At 41.5% G+C, this 19,015-nt stretch overlaps 1 protein-coding gene across 1 annotated transcript in view; it reads left to right on the forward strand.

The window, feature by feature from the left end:
• The window catches only part of EHD4 (EH domain containing 4), an 88,355-nt gene that overhangs the window by 52,953 nt on the left and 16,387 nt on the right, over positions 1–19,015 (forward strand). Inside the window, exon 4 of the mRNA XM_082242780.1 lies at positions 15,343–15,755. Coding sequence (XP_082098906.1) covers positions 15,343–15,755 — 413 coding nt within the window. The remainder of the gene's footprint in view (positions 1–15,342; positions 15,756–19,015) is intronic.

Raw genomic sequence — 19,015 nt, forward strand, 5'->3', positions numbered from 1 at the left:
TAATACTAATAAATTAACAATGACTGGTATCGCAAGTGCAACAAGCATTATTGCATGTTGTGTGTATGTGCAAAATCGTGTGATTTTTGCACGCACTTGCTGCTAAAGTGTGAATGCAGCCTTAATAAGACTTATCATTGGCTATTTTGGGAAGTGGTGAGGCCTAGCAGCACTAGGCTCTCCCTAGTGGCAGAGCCTGCCTTTTGGTCCTGCATGCGTAACCACCAACATGGCTCCTTCAGTGTAAATTAATTGGTTTCTTTTAGAGCTGCGCGATTCTGGCCAAAATGAGAATCACAATTTTTTTGCTTGGAATGAAGATCACGATTCTCTCATGATTCTCTGTGTAACATATTTTACATTATAAAAAAAATTGGGATAACTTTTACGGTTTTGTTTTTTTTATTTTTTTTATTCATTAAAGTGTATTAATTGCGTTTGAAAGACTGCTGCGCAAATGTGTGACAGTGCGACATAAAAATTTACAACAATCACCATTTTATTCTGAAGGGTCTCTGCTAAAAAAAATATATATATATAAATGTTTGGGGGTTCTAACTACTTTTCTAGGAAAAATAAACTGATTTAACTTGCAAGCAACAAGTGTAGGAAAAAGGTTTAGTCTTTAAGAGGTTAAACTTTCTTCTTCCTGCAGAGGGAAAGAAAAGATACAATGTAATCATTTGTGTTTACAGTTCAGTGGGAGACTAATGCTGATAGGCTTTTGCGGGAGGCTTTTTTTTTTTTTTTTTTTTGACAGCTGCTCCCTCACAGCTATGTAAAGAATCGAGCAAGTGTCATGTTAAGATCGCCAGGGGGAGTGAATCGCGATCTCGATTCTGTTACGATTAATCATGCAGCTCTAGTTTCTATAAATGGAAAACGTCAATTTAATATAATGTTGCACAATTTAATGCAATGTCACTATTCATGGATGATTTACACTGTTAGGCTCCTTTCACACGGGCGGTGGGCCCAACGGAGTCCATTCTGCTCAGCGGGGGATCGATCCGCTGATCCCGCTGAGCAGGTAGATGACAGCTCTGTCTCCGCTCTGTGTGCAGAGACGGAGCTGTCTGATCCCCGCTCTCCTCTTTGGACAGAACCCCCTGTCCATTCTCATCCGATCCGATCCTCCAGACGGGTGGAAAATAGGATTTTCATCTGTCCGGATTTCACGGACAGGATCAGATCGGATAGCAGCGGGTGTCAGTGGAGATATCTCCACTGGCATCCGTTGCTCCCATAGGGCTGCATGGAGCATCCGATCCGGTCTGCCTGAAAAACTGACAGGTGGATGAGATCGGAAAGCCCGTGTGAAAGGGGCCTAACTGACACATTTACTAAGACTAAAGCCCCGTACACACGTACCGATCGTCGGCATACAAACGTCGGTGGACGAAGGATCTGCCGATTGTACGCGTGTTAGTATGGTGCCTCCGACAGATGTCTGCGCACAATCCGCGGACAAAAGTCTTTCTTGCAAACATGAAAATATTTGTATGCCGACACCAGAACGGACGATTGTTCGCCTGTCAGTACGCAATTCTGCCGACACACAGCTACAAATCCCAACACGCATGATCAAACCAAATGAGTTCCCGGAAGAATTTTCTCTAGTAAACTCAACATTTTATTCAGAAAGAACTTTCGGCTCGCGGAAGTCCAAGAAATAGGTGAAATGCGGAGCACATGCTCATCTTGATAAATGTGAGAAGAAGGAAGATGCTGCTCATAATGCCATACTTTTCTAATAAAAAGGCATGTGTTCTGTTATGATGAAGATAATGTTTGTCTATTCTATCTGTTCTATCAAATTTTAGAATTAAATAATTTGAACTCTTCACCATTATTTTTGTATTTTCACACCAAAGATCTAACTATTGATATGACCCTTTATTCTTTTATGAATTAATGTCTAAAACATATTTTTCAGGTTATGCACAATATTAAACATGTTAACAAATTCAGATAGGCCATTTTTTATTTTCATTTTCTTTATTTTTTGGATCTCAGCAAAAAAAAAAAAAAGCAAACATCAATACTTTCCGTATAATAAACTAAACATAAAAAAGGTCCATTTGGACAAAATTAAACTAGAAACTGGCAAACAGGGGTAAAGTAAATAATAGGGGGTTACAAAAATTAAAGTTGGTGATAGCTATAATCAGGTTGCCATGAGGGCAGGTTTGGATCCTGCTGGCCATATTGCCACTGGCCATGTGGCATTTGGCGAGGTGGTGGGTGTTGTGGAGGTGGAGGTGGAGGTGGAGGTGGAGGGCACGGGTGCTCCTGGCATGCATGGCTGTGCTCATTAAGTATGCCGTTTTCAGCGTTTTGCAGCACATCCAGAATAATTTTTCTGGCATACTGACACTGCCTGAGGTCCACCTTATCCAGGATTTTGGCAGTCATATTCCCGAAGGACTCATTTGCCTCCGGTTTCCTACGGAGGGCTATGGTGGCCTCCTGTATGAATTCATCTGTGATGTCGTCTATGTGTTTCCTCTTTTGCCTCCGTTTGGCAGGAGGAGGTGGTGGTGGAAAGAGTTCCGCAGGCTCCTCAGGCTCCACAGGCTCCCCAGGCTCCTGGCTGCAACCTGGCTCCTCCTCAGTGACACTTCCCTGTTGATGAAATGAACAATTGATTAGAATGTTATAGTGTATATAAAAAGTCATGTTTGTTATATTATTGTGAACAAATAGCAGACTTTACATACAGTGGCATATCTAGGGTCTCCAGTGCCCTTGTTGAGGAGCTGTATTTGGCAACAACCCCCCCCCCCCCCCAAGATCAATGGAAAACTGTAACCCACCCCCCCAAAAAAAAATTAAAGGGCATTAAAAGTTTCTAATTTGCCCCTTGTTTGCCCAGTGTAGAGCTCTCTAGTGGGCAATCATTGTCTCAGGTGTGAAAAAGAAAGAGAGGGTTGAGAGATAGAGAGAGGGAGAGAAAGAGGGGGTGTGAGAGAGAGAGGAGGGGGTTGCAGAGAGAGAGGGGCCTGAACTTGCAGAGGGCTTGATGTAGGGCATTGAGGGTGAAGCAGTGCAGGGAAACATGAATAAGGAAGCCACCTGCCTTGCTGACCCAGAGTGAGAGACCAGAGACATGGAAGCAAGGATGGATGGATCATTTGCAGGAGCTGTTAGTTTTGTATTAAAAAAGGTTGAGCCAGAGGAATGCTGAGGCTACAGCAGTGTTTCTAAGGATCAGAGGTGTGCTGGGGATGCAGCAGTGTTTGTAAGACCGGAGGGGTGCTGGGGATGCAGTGAGAGGCAGTCTCAGTCTCCTGGTCTTTTGGCTCAGCTGCTCTCAATGTTTTACACCTGCATGAAGCAGCTCTCAATGTTTTACACCTGCATGAAGCAGCTCTCAATGTTTTACACCTGCATGAATCCGCCTGCAAACTGGGGGTTCTGGGGTGTGCAGGCTGAGTGGATTGTTAAAATAAACAATAAAACAATGCCAATGTTTTTGTGACCCACCCCCCTTGGCCTGCGCCCCTGGCGGTTGCCTGTCATGCCAACCCCTTGCTATGCCCGTTTACCTAAAGGGTCAATTATGGTTTAGCTTATAATTTTGTTACATGATTACATTTTAGCAGACAATATATTGTGAAATGCCATACCTGAGTAAAACTCTCCTCCAGGAAATCCTCATCCTGGCTTGGATCTACCGACACTGAGCCCTCTGCCGAAGTAGAAGGCAGTGTAGAAATTGACGGCCTGGATTCCATGGTGTCTGCCAGGAACCGCATGTTATCATAGTACCACAGCCGTGGTACATGTACATTCCGTGCCCCTGCTCCAGACTGGGTGGAATCTTCTATTTTTTTTAACTCCCGCCTGTAGGCAGTACGAATACTGTTTATTTTTTTGCGTATATACTCAAAATTTGCCCCAGGATAGACGGGCTTGTAGAAGGCCACCAAATGTTCCATGGCCTGTTTTCGGAGTTTTCGATTTTTATAATCCGCGGACTTCACTTGCCACAAACACGGCAGTTGCCTGAACTCATCAATAAAACTTATTAAAAAGTTGTGGGTGGTGAAATTGTCCACCATATTGCAGGACAGTATATGCCTGCAAGACACAAAACAACACAAAACATATTAAAAGAGCATGTATTTTGGCACATAATAAAGATATTCCTAATAAAAGCTGTATAGGGCCCAAAACACACACTTTCTATTAAAAGAGTCGTACCTTTGTTTGTGGGGAAAAGTCGTGATTCGCCGCTCGATCGTGCTCCAACTCTCGATATGTCCGCTAGCGAATCGTCGGCCGAACGATCTGGCGTCCTTTAAATACAGCGCAGGCGTCAACTCCTCCTCCAGTGGCGGGCTTGTGCAGGGGTGTGTACGTGCCGAAGATCAGGCCTACATGCGACACTCACACCTGAGGCAGTGGAATAATAATTGTTTAATTAGGAACCATGTCTCAACAATCTGGGAGCTCAATTAGTGGGGGCCGAAGTGATTGGGCCACCCGAAAATCAAGGGCTACACCCATGTCAAAGCCAGAAATGGTGGAGATGGTCTCCATTTTAGAAAAAATGGATTACGATGGAAAGTTGGCAAATTACGAGCGGCCCAATGCCAGGAAAGATGGCATCATGGACAAGGTGGTGGCCTGTTTGGTCAGAAAATTCGGTGTCGAGCGATCGAAAGATCAGATTAGGAAACGATGGTCTGACCTCAAACACCGTGAGCAGGATCAGCTTTCCCAAATCCATCGGATTTTGAAAAAAAGTAAGTTTTATTTTTTCTTTATTTTTTTAATCATGCAATATGTTTTTTATAATTTTGTGTATGTTGTATTAACATGTCTAGATTATAATGTCTATGTAAAAAGTTAGATTACTCATTTTAGTTGTCATGTCGTGATTTGATCGATCTATTGTTGATGTTTTAGTATATGACATTAAAAGTCAGGAAGCCATAGTGAAAAATATATGTATTGTGTTGCAACGAACGTTCTTTCCTGCACGAATCTTCTCAGCAAACATTCCTATTAATCACAGATTATTATTCAAACCTTTAAATAGGAGAAAAACGTAAACTCCGTGCCAAACAGTGGGAAAGGAGGAGGAGAGGTTTGGCAGCTCCATCTGCAGTGGAGGAAGAAGAGGAGGACATGGGCACAGAAGGTGGCACAGATTCCACTAAAGGTAATTGGTTCCTATGCACTGTCAAACATTAATGTACCATATTTTTCGTAGATAACCATGTACATGTCTTCATATTTGTTACTAAAAGAGCTATCAAGCAGGGCACCATGTCCTAACAAATGTACCTCTTGTGACTTTTATGATATGGCCAATGTTTTGTATTATGTAGATGAAGACATTATGCCGGAAATAATCCTGGTGGAGCCTACAAGTGACCAGACACCAGAGCAACAAGAAGGTTGGTAGTCACAGATTTTTGTGTAGTGGGATCATAGAAATATGTGTATTTGCAATGATTGTTTAACCTTATATTCTTGTATTCCCTTACAAATTTACATTGCAGATGTTGCATCATGCCAGGATGTGGCATCCCCAGCCAGGTCAGAAGCCCGATCTCCTGGCAACGTGCCAAGCAGCATGGAAGCCAGTTCAGAAACTGTGGAGGAACCAGGACCAAGTGTCCAAGAGCCAATTGTGTGCCCACGTAGGTTTTTTCAGAATGATTTTTATCAGTGTTATTTTTAGCCTCCAATTTACAACACTAGTTCCCTATGGGAGCCTCTTTATTTGAATGGAAGTCGCACCGTAAGTCGGATCAGGATGCTCTGACTTGCGGGGCCACTTGCGTTGTGAAGATTTTTGAGGGGGAACTACACCAAAAAATTGAAGAACCCACCGTGGGTGTCCCCCCAAGTTCACAACCAGGCCTTTTGTGTGTGGTATTGAGTTTGAGGGTATGCCCACAACAAAAAGACAGCGTGGGTTACCCCCAAAACCCCTACCAGACCCTTATACAAGCATGCAGCTTGTCAGGCCAGGAAAGAGAACGAGCAAGCGGACCAAACACCCCCTGGACCACAGCAGGACACATGCCCTCAACATGGGGGGGTTTTGTTGCTTTGGGCCAGGGGGCCTCTGCACCGCACACCCAAAAGCACCTTACTCCCATGTAGAGGAGGACAAGAGCCTCATCCCCACAACCCTGTCTGGTGGTTTTGGGGGGTCATGCGGCCAGGGGGTTCCTAGGACTTTGGAAGCAACCTTTAACAAAGGGTGGCCCCCAGATCCCAGACCCCAATCACTATGTGAATGGGTATGGGGTACATAGTACCCCTACACATTAACCACATAAATGGAAGTGTATGTGAATAACGACAGGAGACGTTTATGAAATGTTCTTAAAGATCTTCATCCGGTCTTCTCCACTCTGCTCTTTGGATCTTCTCCTCTCCAGTCTTCTGCTGTCCAATCTTCTGCTCTTATGTTGTCTGCTCTTTTGCCCTAGGCTCTTCTTCTTCCTCCTGTCCTCCTCCAATGCTGTTGCCGTGCATTCTGCCCGTCTCTGGTCTCTGCATCTTAATATATATACATTACAACCATGCCCTCACAATGACGTCATCATGCGTTCACACCCCTAATGAATATATAGTAAGCTCAGGAGACCGGCAGAATCATCAGCAACAGCATTGGAAGAGGTCAGGAGGAAGATGAAGAGCCTAGGGCAAAAGAGCATAAGAACAGGGTAGGTATTAACTCGAGAGGAATTTAAAGATTACCTGCACACCAAATGTTTCTATATTATGACCTCATGTAGGTGATTCACATTGACTCCGTTGTATTTTATTTTCCAGATCATGTATTACACACTTGCACATTGGCCAAATTGACCCGTGAGGCTCTTCAATGCTGCTCAGACCTCGAGCAAATAAAAGAGACTGCAACGGCATTGCAAGGAAAGATGCGTGATTTTGTGGACATGCTTGCCAAATTTTAAAAATAATTATTATAAAATTTTTTACAGTTTGTATTGGGATGTTCCCATTTTTATATAATATTTTAGGCCAGTTTTATGACACTCAGATGTTAAAGAGTGTACCCAAGTTTGGGAAAAGCACTTTCCAACACCCTAACCCTAACCCTAACCCTAACCCTAACCCTAACCCTCACCCTAACCCTAACCCTAACCCTGTGAATGTTTGATACTAAAACATTTTTACATTCAACAATGTGTGTTCAATTCTTTATTAGACTTTCGTTGGGGGGTCGAGGTCTAAAGCTGTGTAAAGAAGCACTAAATGTATGATGGCTGTCCTATTCACATACTTACATGTTAATGAAAGCATTTTGGACACTGCCATATGCAAGTTGCTGGAGGTGTCAATGAAATGTTAAAGATACCCCCAGTTTTAACGCATATCACAGTGCGATCTGACATTTCACACAGGATCGGAGCACACAAGTTTGAACGACTGTGCGATCCTATCCTGATGCGGCTGAATAAATGCATCATGTGCGACTTTTGTGCGAGTGCAGTGCGAATTGAGCCATACAAACTGTATAGCTGATTTTCGCATGAACATCTGATCGCATGTAATAAAGGAGCAGTGCGCTACGATATTACATGCCATCAGATGTGCAGTGTGAATTGAGACATACACTTTGTATGGCTACATTCGCACTGAACACGCATACAAGTCGCACATGACCCTTTATTTCTGATGTATCTGGATTGGATCGCACAGTGCTTAACACTTGTGGAATACAATCCTGTGGAAAAAGTAAGTGGCGGGTCACCCTTATGCAATGCTGGAAGGCTGCAAAGTCGCAGACTTCCCGCATCGCATAAGTGTGACTCAACACTCAAGGTACTAGCAGTCCTAGGATTCAATATGGCATTGATATTGCCAGTAGCAATCAGTGTAGGGAGATCAGTGTAATCTATAGTGTATTGCTTGTTCGTTGCTCTAGTTCACTTTCCATTACCTGTATATATATAACACTTTGAGATGAACAATGATCAAGTTTCACATAACACTGACATATCCTAACATTGGTGGGCAGTGAGAAGGATGTCATAAATGAACACAACATAACAGGTGTAGGTACTTTGTTAATACCCTAATGTATTATCTGAAATATATAGTATGGGCAACTTCTGGACAATGAACACCAATATAAGGTGACATTAGATGAACCTTGGGTGTGACCTAGTTCTCAATGTGACAGGGTTTGTGTAAATTTTGTGGGGTGCAGAAGGCCCTTGTATTTACACCACTGGCTAAAAAATAACACATGGCCATCATCACTTTGGATCAGCTGGTGAGAGACTACAGTCAAGAAACACACTGATGAATGTATTAACCCTTCCAAAGTCACACATATATAACACATGATTAACCCAAATAATTGTGTTTGGCATATGTGCCCAAATGATTATAATCCACAATACAGAATCATTGCAATTTTTGTTTAATGTGTTGAAAAATAATATATCTCTGACATTTATCTTGTGTGTCCAATCTTTAACAAGATTAATGTGTTTGTGACAGTGATTGCTGCCAGGACACAGCTCCTCTCCCCACGAAATAGTCCAGATATTCCTGGCGGATCTGACGGGCCCTGTGTGATGCCAATGCTGACCGTCCAACTTCCATTGACGTCATGGACTCCACTTGGTTAGAAGGTTGGGCCTCTCCACTTGTACCTGGCATAGCAGGGTCAGTATCCAGTTGCTGCAAGACATAATTTTGTGCATTCCTGCGTAGGAAGTTGTGCAAAATGCAGCAACACAAGACCACATTATCCACTTTGTACAGTGCCAGGTTTATGGACGTCAGGAATATCCGGAACCGGTTGGCCATTATCCCGAAGGCATTCTCCACAACTCTGCGAGCTCTGGACAACCGGTAGTTGTAAATCCTTTGGTCTGGGGTGAGGTTCCTCTGAGGGTAGGGCTTCATGAGATGCTCCCCAAGCGCAAAAGCCTCATCTGCGATAAACACAAAGCTCATACCCTCAACAGTTTGCTCCCTGGATGGCAGGTTCAGAGTGCCGTTCTTTAGACGACGAGCGAACTCCGTCTGATCAATAACTCCCCCATCCGAATTGCGGCCATTTTTGCCAATATCCAAAAAAATAAACTCATAGTTTGCATTAACTATGGCTAGCATGACTATACTAAAAAAACCTTTATAATTATAATAAAATGTGCCGGAATTCGGAGGGGGGACAATGCGGACGTGCTTCCCATCAATAGCACCCCCACAATTGGGAAAATTCCACTTCTCCAGAAATTGATCAGAAATCTCCAGCCATTGCTCTGCGTTTGAAGGAAACTGTGGGGAAAAAATAAAAAAAAAAAAAAAAAAATTAGTGCTTGAGCACATCACATTATTAATTACACACACAGTTGTCTGTTAAATGCTTATGCAACTTGCTAAAAAAATATACAACAGGAAGGCAAAGGTTTGGATATGGGGATGTAACATCTACATACATTTATTTTCAACCTCCTATTGTTCTTATATTGTAAAGGGCCATACACACTAGAAGATTCTCTGAAGACTTTTTCGTGCAGATTTAACTTTTCTATGTAGTGCAAGGGCCTACCAGATTGCATAGGATTTGAAAGTGTTTGTTGGACCTCATATTATTTGGTTTTGGTAAATCGGAAGGATAAATTGTTCTGACAATCTTCTAGTGTGTATGGCCCATTATACTCACCAGCTAGAGCTGAGATTTACAAACTACGGCCCTCCAGCTGTTGCAGAACTACACATCCCATGAGGCCTTGTAATTCTCTCACATTCACAGACATGACTAGGCATGATGGAAATTGAAGTTCGTGAACAACTGGTGGGCCATAGTTTGAAGACCTCTGAACTTGAGCTTTGGTATATGCTGACTTTGAGATTTAGCATGTGGGTGGGGGGATGGGTAAGTAAAACTGGGCATTTATACATCAATTAGGGCTTGTGGTCAGTGAAGGTTTTAACATCATTACATAAACATACAGAATCATAGGTGGGAATGGATGGACTGATGTATTTTAGATAAATCATTAACTAGGTACTAAAACATTGGCCAAGGAATAATTGTTTGAGGGAAAGCAATAAAATGACCCAAATTCAAAATACTGTTAACAGGCAATGCGTTTAGGGACACATAGGAGAGAATGGTGGGGTGGTTAGTGGGTAATTTTACAAATGGTTAAAGATAATCTACATCTTTACTACTATGTGCATGCGGACAGAGGGTAGTTTACAAATAATGGCCTGTGTCAATTGCTGTACATCCAAAAACATCATAATTCGGGTGAAACTAGTAATACATGTAATGTAAAAAATAAAACATACCTTGATATAGTCCTTCTGCAAGACCTTGATGATGGCAGAGCAGGTCTCAGGGATGATGACTCCAAGTGCTTGGGGGGAGATGCCTGTGGTGAACTTCAGATCCTGCAGGCTTCTCCCTGTTGCAAGATACCTCAACGTCGCAATTAACCTTTGCTCAGGAGTAATTGCAAGCCGCATACAAGTATCCTGCTTCAGAATATAGGGGGACACCAGGGCAAGAAGACGGTAAAAGATGGGATCCGTCATCCTCAAATAATTCCTGAAGTCATCAGGATTATTTTCCTGGAGCTCCCTCAGCAAGGACATATGAGAAAATTGATCACGGTTAAGCAACCAATTTTTCGTCCAGGAGGTCCGCTTCTTCTTCCTATTGCTCGTACGTCGTCTCAGAGCCAAAACTCCAACACTAACGACAGCAACGGACGAATTCACGGTCGCCATAATAAATTCTCGAACGATGTCTCGGAAAATAGCGAAATGTCGTCAACCAAACAAATGCTACCGAAATCAGCGCGAGATGCCCAGAAGGGTCACGGCCAAACACTCACTTCCTCTTTTGTAGCGGCGAACGTGCGTGGAACGTACTGACGTCATTTTCTGTCGGAAGACAAATGTCCTGGGCAAGTTTGGAGCACTTTTCAACAGACAAACAACAAACACACCAGCCGCGAACATTTGTAGGACGTTCCGTCGGCCGACGATCGGTACGTGTGTACGGGGCTTAAGACCTTCCAATTCATGTATTAATGCAATGAAATGAATGAGGCTCTAGAATAGTGTCCTAGTCAGTGGCATGTCTGCTGTTCTTGGGGAAATCTGAGAGATAACATATATTTTATTATGGGTAAAAGCCACCTACTGGACAATTAAAAAAAAAAAAAAAAAAAAAAAAAAAATGGCCTCAATTGCTATAGTCACTAGAATTTTGAAGTTTAAACGCCCATCCTTTTTATAGGTGTATCTTGAGTCCCCACAATAGAACAAAAGTTAGTATCAATATATGAATGGGATGCTGGTAGCCTGCCAAAATGTCCGACCAGTGGTAACATCAGTAGGAAGTGGTATTGCCTATATGTGTTTTGCCCCCCCCCCCCTTAGTACGTAATTGATTTATAAAAATAGTTGTCAACTATTTTCATTATTGATTAGTTTCAGCCGATTAGTTGACAAGCATACAGAGTGCATTATTTGTGTACATATCAGGAAATACAGTGCAGTACACTGTCCATACATGTCAGCAAGTGCCTGGGAGCTTTGGAATGTGTAAGGAGCAATGCCTCGGGGGATGTGTAGTCCTGGGCAGGAGAAGGAATTGATTTTAAAGCAGTGGTAACCAACCTTTCAGACTTTTTTGAAGGGCAACACCTCGAGCAGGTGTTTTATTAGTGTCATTTTTATATTCTATTGTAATTTATCGCTGATTTGGGGTGCAATTGCTATCACTGTGTTGTTTCATCATGTTTGTGAATATTTTTGCTATTTTATGCAGTTATTGTTGTACTTTATGGGGTTTGATTTTGACTGGAGGTGGTTTATTTTTAAGGATGCTGAGTATCAACCACTTAAGGACCGGAAGGTTTTACCCCCCTTAATGACCAGGCCATTTTTTGCAAATTGGCACTGTGCGACTTTTTACCTGGTAATTGCGTGGTCATGCAATGCTGTACCCAAACTCAATTTATGTCCCTTTTTTTCCCCTGTCAAATAGAGCTTTCTTTTGGTGGTATTTGATTTTAGTTTTTTGCCATATAAACGAAAAAAGACTGAAAATTTTGAGAGAAATACTTTCTACTTTTTCTTATAGATGTGTGTGTGTGTGTGTGTGTGTGTGTGTGTGTGTGTGTGTGTGTGTAAAATATATATATAAAAAAAATCTAATAAAGGACAAAACGTATTTAGCTACATGTCTTTGGTAAAAAAAAAAAAATCTCCATAAGCTTATATAGTTATTGGTTTGCGTAAGGTTATAGCATCTACAAGCTATGGTGTACATATGCCGGAATTTACTCAGCTTTTACTTTGACTACCTATCTCATTTCTTGAAGTGCTAAAATGTCAGGGCAGTACAACCCCCCCCCAAAAAAAAAAAATCACCCCTTTTTGGAAAGTAGACACCCCAAGGAATTTGCTGAGAGGCATGTTGAGCCCATTAAATATTACATTTTTTTTTTTTGTCACAAGGGTTTGAGAAATTACAATAAAGGTTATCAATGAAATGATTACACCCCATAATATGTGGAATTACACTACAAAATATATTCTGCTACTTCTCCTGAGTACAGGGATACCACTCATGTGAGACTTTTTGGGAACCTAGCATTCAGGATTTCAAAGGCCGTAAATTGCTCATTTCACTTTGTCACTACCTAGCACAGTTTCGGAGGCCCTGCAATCCCAAGATAAAAACAGATGGATTGGGATCCGTTCCCCATCCGTCTAGCGCAGTGTTTCTCAACTCCGGTCCTCAGGGCACACTAACAGGCCAGGTTTGCAAGAAAACTGAAATACATCCCAGGTGATATAATTTGCTGCTCAGTGATTGCAGTATTCTAGTCTGCATCTCCCCAAGGTAATACTTAAAATCTGGCCTGTTAGTGTGCCCTGAGGACCGGAGTTGAGAAAAACTGGTCTAGCGCATGGGTGCTCAACCTGTGGCCCTCCAGCTGTTGCAAAATGACATGTCCCATAATGCATTTCAAGGCTAAACAGTTACAAGCATGACTCCCAAAGGCATGATGGGACTTGTAGTTCCACAACAGCTGGAGGGCCGCAGGTTGAGCACCCATGGTCTAGCGGATCAGATGGCCGTTGGGTGTAAACAGACAGGCTGTCTGTTTTACATCCGACTGCCCATAGAGGATTGTGGGCTGTGTCCTTTCTGCATAAGTGGAGCGGACACAGACAAGCCATCTTCCTGTTAAGCAGGTATCAGCGGACCGATTCCCCGTTGAGCAGGCCACTCTATGCGAAAGGGGCCTTGCTCTTTTAGCTCTGGTATAGAGGTCTATATAAATGTACTAAATTACACATTTGTATCTCCCCCAGAGCCCATATTACATCTCCCAAAGACTATTTCCAGGGACACTTTTTTGCTTTTTTTTTTTTTTTTTTTTTTTTTTTTTTAAATTCAGTAGCAGAAAAGGTCAAGCTTTCCAAAGTTCCCTTCTTAACCAACAGCCCAGACTTTCCAACAAGTAATCTCTCGATTCCTCTCCTTGGAACTTCACATCAGAACTAGACTGGTGAAGGACTTTGTAGTCTAAGTAAAGCTCCTTTACAAGATCTGAAATTATTTCCATGAATTTAGGATCTGAACTTCCACTCTGGACCTGCTTTCAGCTTGGCAACTATATTCTTAATAACAAACACAAATGCTCCTTAGGGCTCTTTCACACGGGCGTTCCGATCAGATCCGCCTGTCAGTTTTTTAGGCGGATCTGATCGGATCCTCCATGCAGCTCTATGGGGCAGCGGATGTCAGCGGAGACATGTCTGCTGACACCCGCTGCTACCCGCATCCGATCCTGTCCGTGAAATCCAGACGGATGAAAACTCTATTTTTCCATCCGTTCAGGGATCCGATCGGATGAGAGCCGACAGGCGGTCCGCTCTCATCCGATCCTCCATAGAGAGCAGCGGGAGCTGTGACCCCTCCCTCTCCGCACTGCAAGCGGAGACGGAGCTGTCATCCGCGGCTCAGCAGGGATCGGCGGATCGATCCCCGCTGAGCAGCACGGATCCGCCTATGGAAGCGGACTGTGTGAAAGAGCCCTAACTTAGGCCCTTGAATCCATTTAAGAAGCTGTGTTCCACAGGAACCCTGACCTGACACGTGATATTGACCCTTTCATCTCTCTTATGTCCACAACTGGGCGCTCGCATATACTTCAAACCACTTGCCACTTTAAAATCACCTCCATTAACGACCAGTGGACCATGATATATCGACACTAACTTAAACAAGAATCGGCCTATAAACTCTTTTGAATGTGGTACAAAACACTCCACAAGGTCAAATAAATTTTCCCAGCTACATCCAATAAATGCTGCATGAAAATGTGTTGAGGTAGACTCTATTTATTTATTAAAGGTATTTATATATCACATTTACACTGCTTTGTTTTGTACATATACTTATAAAAACAATTGTCCCTTAGGCTCTGTTCACATCTAGGCGTTTTGGGGCGTTTTTCTGCTCTAGGATCAGCTCTCAAAACGCCCAACAAGACAAATCCTATTCATTTCAATGGTCCCTGTTCACATCTGAGCGTTTTGACGCTGTATACAAAACGCCCAACGCTCAAAAAAGTACATGAGCTTCTTTTTGGGCAGATTACATGCGTTTTCCATTGATCTCTATTCAATCTAAAAACGCCTGCACAAAAATCGCGGTAAAAAACGCGCGAAAAACGCTACGCTCAGGTGTGAATGTAGCCTTAAGACCATGCATACCCATTAACAACCTTGTAGCATGTTTTAATCAGGAATGGTTGAGACCATTACATCCCCTTTACCAAAGCTATCTTAAACCAGCCAAAGACGACACATCCTGCTTCTTCTGTTGTGGTCTTTAGCTTCCTGATTGCCTGGACACACTTAATGTTGCAATGAAGCACCCAAGTGAAGAGAAACTTGCTCGATCACTCACATCCTATGCTTTTGGGTTATTATTTGTCAGTTTGTCACATGGTGTACCTTCCATCAGGTTCTTTCTCCTTTTAAAAAAAAAAAAAAAATTGAGAAATGAAAGTACTTAAATGTCTGCTTTTTTTGCACTTGAGCTCATGGGCACAGGTAAAGAATGATCCCAACTGTGGCATGATAGCATGAGTGCATTGTTTCTATACTGCTGCCATTTTTACAGTCTCAACTCTTGCTCCTGGGCCCTCAGATTCCCAGAGCATTGGATATGATTATCTGGACACGACCACTGTGGTACTTTAAGTTTCCTTGCTTTTGTAAAACAGGGATTTGACAGTCTTCTGATCCTAAATGAAAAATGCTAGGATGTCTTACCATTGATATTTTATACCGTAGGTTATGACTTCTGCCAAGTCTTGCAGTGGTTTGCAGAACGGGTTGACCGGATTATTCTTCTCTTTGATGCCCATAAACTGGATATATCTGATGAGTTCTCAGAAGCAATTAAAGCCTTTCGGGGTCAAGATGACAAAATTCGTGTGGTGCTCAACAAAGCTGATCAAGTGGATACCCAGCAGCTGATGAGAGTCTATGGCGCCCTCATGTGGTCATTAGGAAAGGTTATTAACACCCCAGAAGTAGTCCGTGTTTACATTGGCTCATTCTGGGCAAAACCTCTGCAGAATACTGAGAACCGGAAACTCTTTGAAATGGAAGCCCAGGATCTCTTCCGGGATATACAGAGCCTGCCAAAAAATGCTGCCCTCCGAAAACTTAATGACCTAATTAAGAGAGCTCGTCTTGCTAAGGTAGGGTTATTTGTATGTTAGTTGGTTTAGCTTTGCAGAAATGTATAGATTTCAGATGTCTGCAGATTGGTAATGACTATATACAGGTGACTGGGTTTTATTATTTTATGCACTTCTTTTGGATGGGTGTGAAAACCTTTTGCAGGACCTCTGGTAAGAAATGAAGTCTGCTTCAGATAGTGTTCTAATTTTATATATTGCAGTCACAAGCTAGCCAGCCCTAACCAACACAAACCAACACAAACCACACAATTGGATTTAAAGCCTGACATATGCCAAAATATATTTTGTTTTGGATTGAGTTGGTTAAGGTTTAAAACATGTTGGGCTTTACTGCCCGTTATCGGTTTCTTTAATGGAGACCCTTCTCCTCACATCCCAGTTTGGGCAGAAAGTGGTGGTAAAAACACTAGAATTGGGAATATTAGAACTTCTGACAGTGTTTATATGCCTGTCTAGGCCTTTCTGTCCCAGTTCCCCCTTTTTATGGGCTCCTCAGGGAAAAAAATGGGGCTGAAACCACTAATCAATTAATCGACAACTAATTGATTATGAAAATAGTTGTCAACTATTTTCATAATCGATTAATCGTCGTTCAGCCAATTAGTTGTCCTGCATACAGAATGCATTATTTGTTTACATATCAGAAAATACAGTGCAATGCACATACAGCTCAGTACACCGTCCATACATGTATGTAGATGGAAGAGAACTTGTGAATGTGTGAGGAGCAATGCCTCATGGGATATGTAGTCCTGGGCAAGAGAAGAAACCAAGTGATTCTAAAGGCAGAGGGTTTTTTTTTTTTTACCTTGCTATATACCTTGCTTACAATCACTTTAAGGGCTCTGTGCTGGGACAATCAGCATCTGAACCCAGAGACGGTGGAAGCCGATAGACTAGAGGTGATATAAGGCATTAAAAAGTTTACTAGTATTGTGCATTATATTTAAAATTATTATATCCACGAAAAAAAGTCTCAGCTGTTAGTACTACTTTAATATATAAATGTTATTTTCCCCCCTCCACCCTTCGTATAGCTTCATGTTTGACTCCCAGTTAAAACATCCTGCATATCTGACTTTTTATATACATACATACATATGGTACAAGATATAAATATTTTCACTGTAGAAATATTAAAGTAGCAATTATATGCTGTTTTTTATTTTTTATTATAAAGGGCTATTTTTTTTTTTTTAACCCCATCATGACAGGTGATAAAAAAAAAAAAAAAAAAAAAAGAGCATGCTGCTGCTACTAAAGGTCTTATGCTGCCCATACATGTATTGGGTTTTTGGACAAACATATTTGCATCTATATTTATACAAAAATTATTTGTATATTTGTTAAATGGACAAGTGTTTGAAAATTCCACTTGCTTTTAACATTCCATTTTAAGAAAAATCACATACACTATTTGAAGATTTATTTGATCGAGAAGTTTTCCATTCTGCTCATTCGAATGTTCCTGTCACTGTGGTTGACAACGAACACCGAATAGACCCCGCTAATGGTTAGAAAATCGGATAAATGATTTAAAAAAAATTTAGTTTGTGTATGGCCAGCATAAGTGACAGCAGGCGCAGGGAGCTTGTATCACATTACCTGCCTATTAATAAGGGAGTGTGTCATTAATATTCTATACTAATCCGGTCTGAAAATTTGCAAAAAAAGTGTTTTAGGTCTTTTCATATTTAAAACATGTTGGTCTCTGAGTCTGATATGCACCACATTTAACCCCCAATAATTCATATATCTGTCTCAGAGTTGATTAAATATCCAACTATAAAGCTGGATATTTTATATTTAACACTGCATATAGATATTTAAGAATATTAACTAAATTATACACCAACCTTTTTTTTTTTTTTTTTTGAGGTTTTTATCCGATTAGTCGATTGATCGAAGCAATCGGCCAACTTATCGATTTTATGAAAATAATCGTTAGTTGCAGCCCTAGAAAAAATGCAAAGAGAAAATGTTCTCCTTTTTTAATGTGTAACTCCAGATATCCTAAGTATTTTACAACATATACTGGAAGAATGAAGAATGTGACAAGTATGTGACTTTCCTTCTTCCAACCAATCGGCGCTTCCCTATCCTATAGTATTGCTATTGCATGTTAGAACAAGTAAGGGAGATCTGGATTTGTTTAGAAAAAAAGGACAATCTGTCCTCAAAGATGAGGCCTTGTAGGCTAACAGCCAATTAGAGGGTCCTGCAGATTGCCAAAATCTGTGAGTCCTGAGGACTGCTTGAAGCTAATGTGTGTCCTCGACAGTGGTGTACATTGTGTGTGTGTGTCTTTTTTTTTTTTTTTTTTTTTTTTTTTTCAATTGTATTGACCCAAATTTATTCTAGCTTCACAAAAATGCATTGTTCATTCCAGAAACCTCTGCATTGCCAAAAATAACACCGCTACAGGTCAGATGTATTTTGCTATACAGTTTATTTTGACTAGTAACAATAGCGACTGGTATGATTAGTATGAAATCTGGAAATATGATATACATCACTAGTTCCTGTCCTTTAAAGGAGGTCAGGAGCAGTACCATTATACATCATTTATAAAATAAATTCCATGAATCCTCTTATTGTGATATCACTAGGCAGGGTACCAGTTCATACATAACATTGATCACTGCTGCTTCCTGTTTTAAACTCTTGTCTGACCTTGAAAACCTGAATAACCTGTTTGGATTTTATATAGTTTTAAGAGTCTTTCCAGAAGGAAACACCCTGTATTTTCCACCCTGAAGTAGTCAGTGCTGTATCCTGTGTTCTCATAATTACATCTGCATTAGTGCACAGGATTACTTTCCTTTTGAAGGGTCCATTCATAATTTAAAGTGAACCTGTTCTTTGTCTATACTAGGTAAAACAACGGGTTCTTTTTAATGATTAAATTCAGCACAAATTAGTGACTAAAATGGACAGAAAATTTTATTTCTCGATCGTTCATTGATGGACATAGCTCCTTATCATCTTAACCATTGGATTATACTGCCCCCTACGGGAGTAGGACACTAGGCAGAAAAAAAGCTTGACTGCGACTATGGGCAGTCCCAGGGGGTATACTCCCACTCAGCAAAAGGACTCCGTTTTTATTCTCCCAAGTGGATGTGTTGGTATCTGCAGATGCTTCCTTTTGGCCTCAAGGTTTTGCAGGCTGCTGTTTAGAGGACCTCATCCTCTTTCAGGGTGTATTGTTTTTTCAGGTGAGCTCCATGTTACCTGGTTGGCTATGGTTTAGCCTT

Source organism: Pelophylax lessonae (assembly GCF_965119305.1).
Source record: "Pelophylax lessonae genome assembly, chromosome: 13".
Classification (NCBI taxonomy): Eukaryota; Metazoa; Chordata; class Amphibia; order Anura; family Ranidae; genus Pelophylax; species Pelophylax lessonae.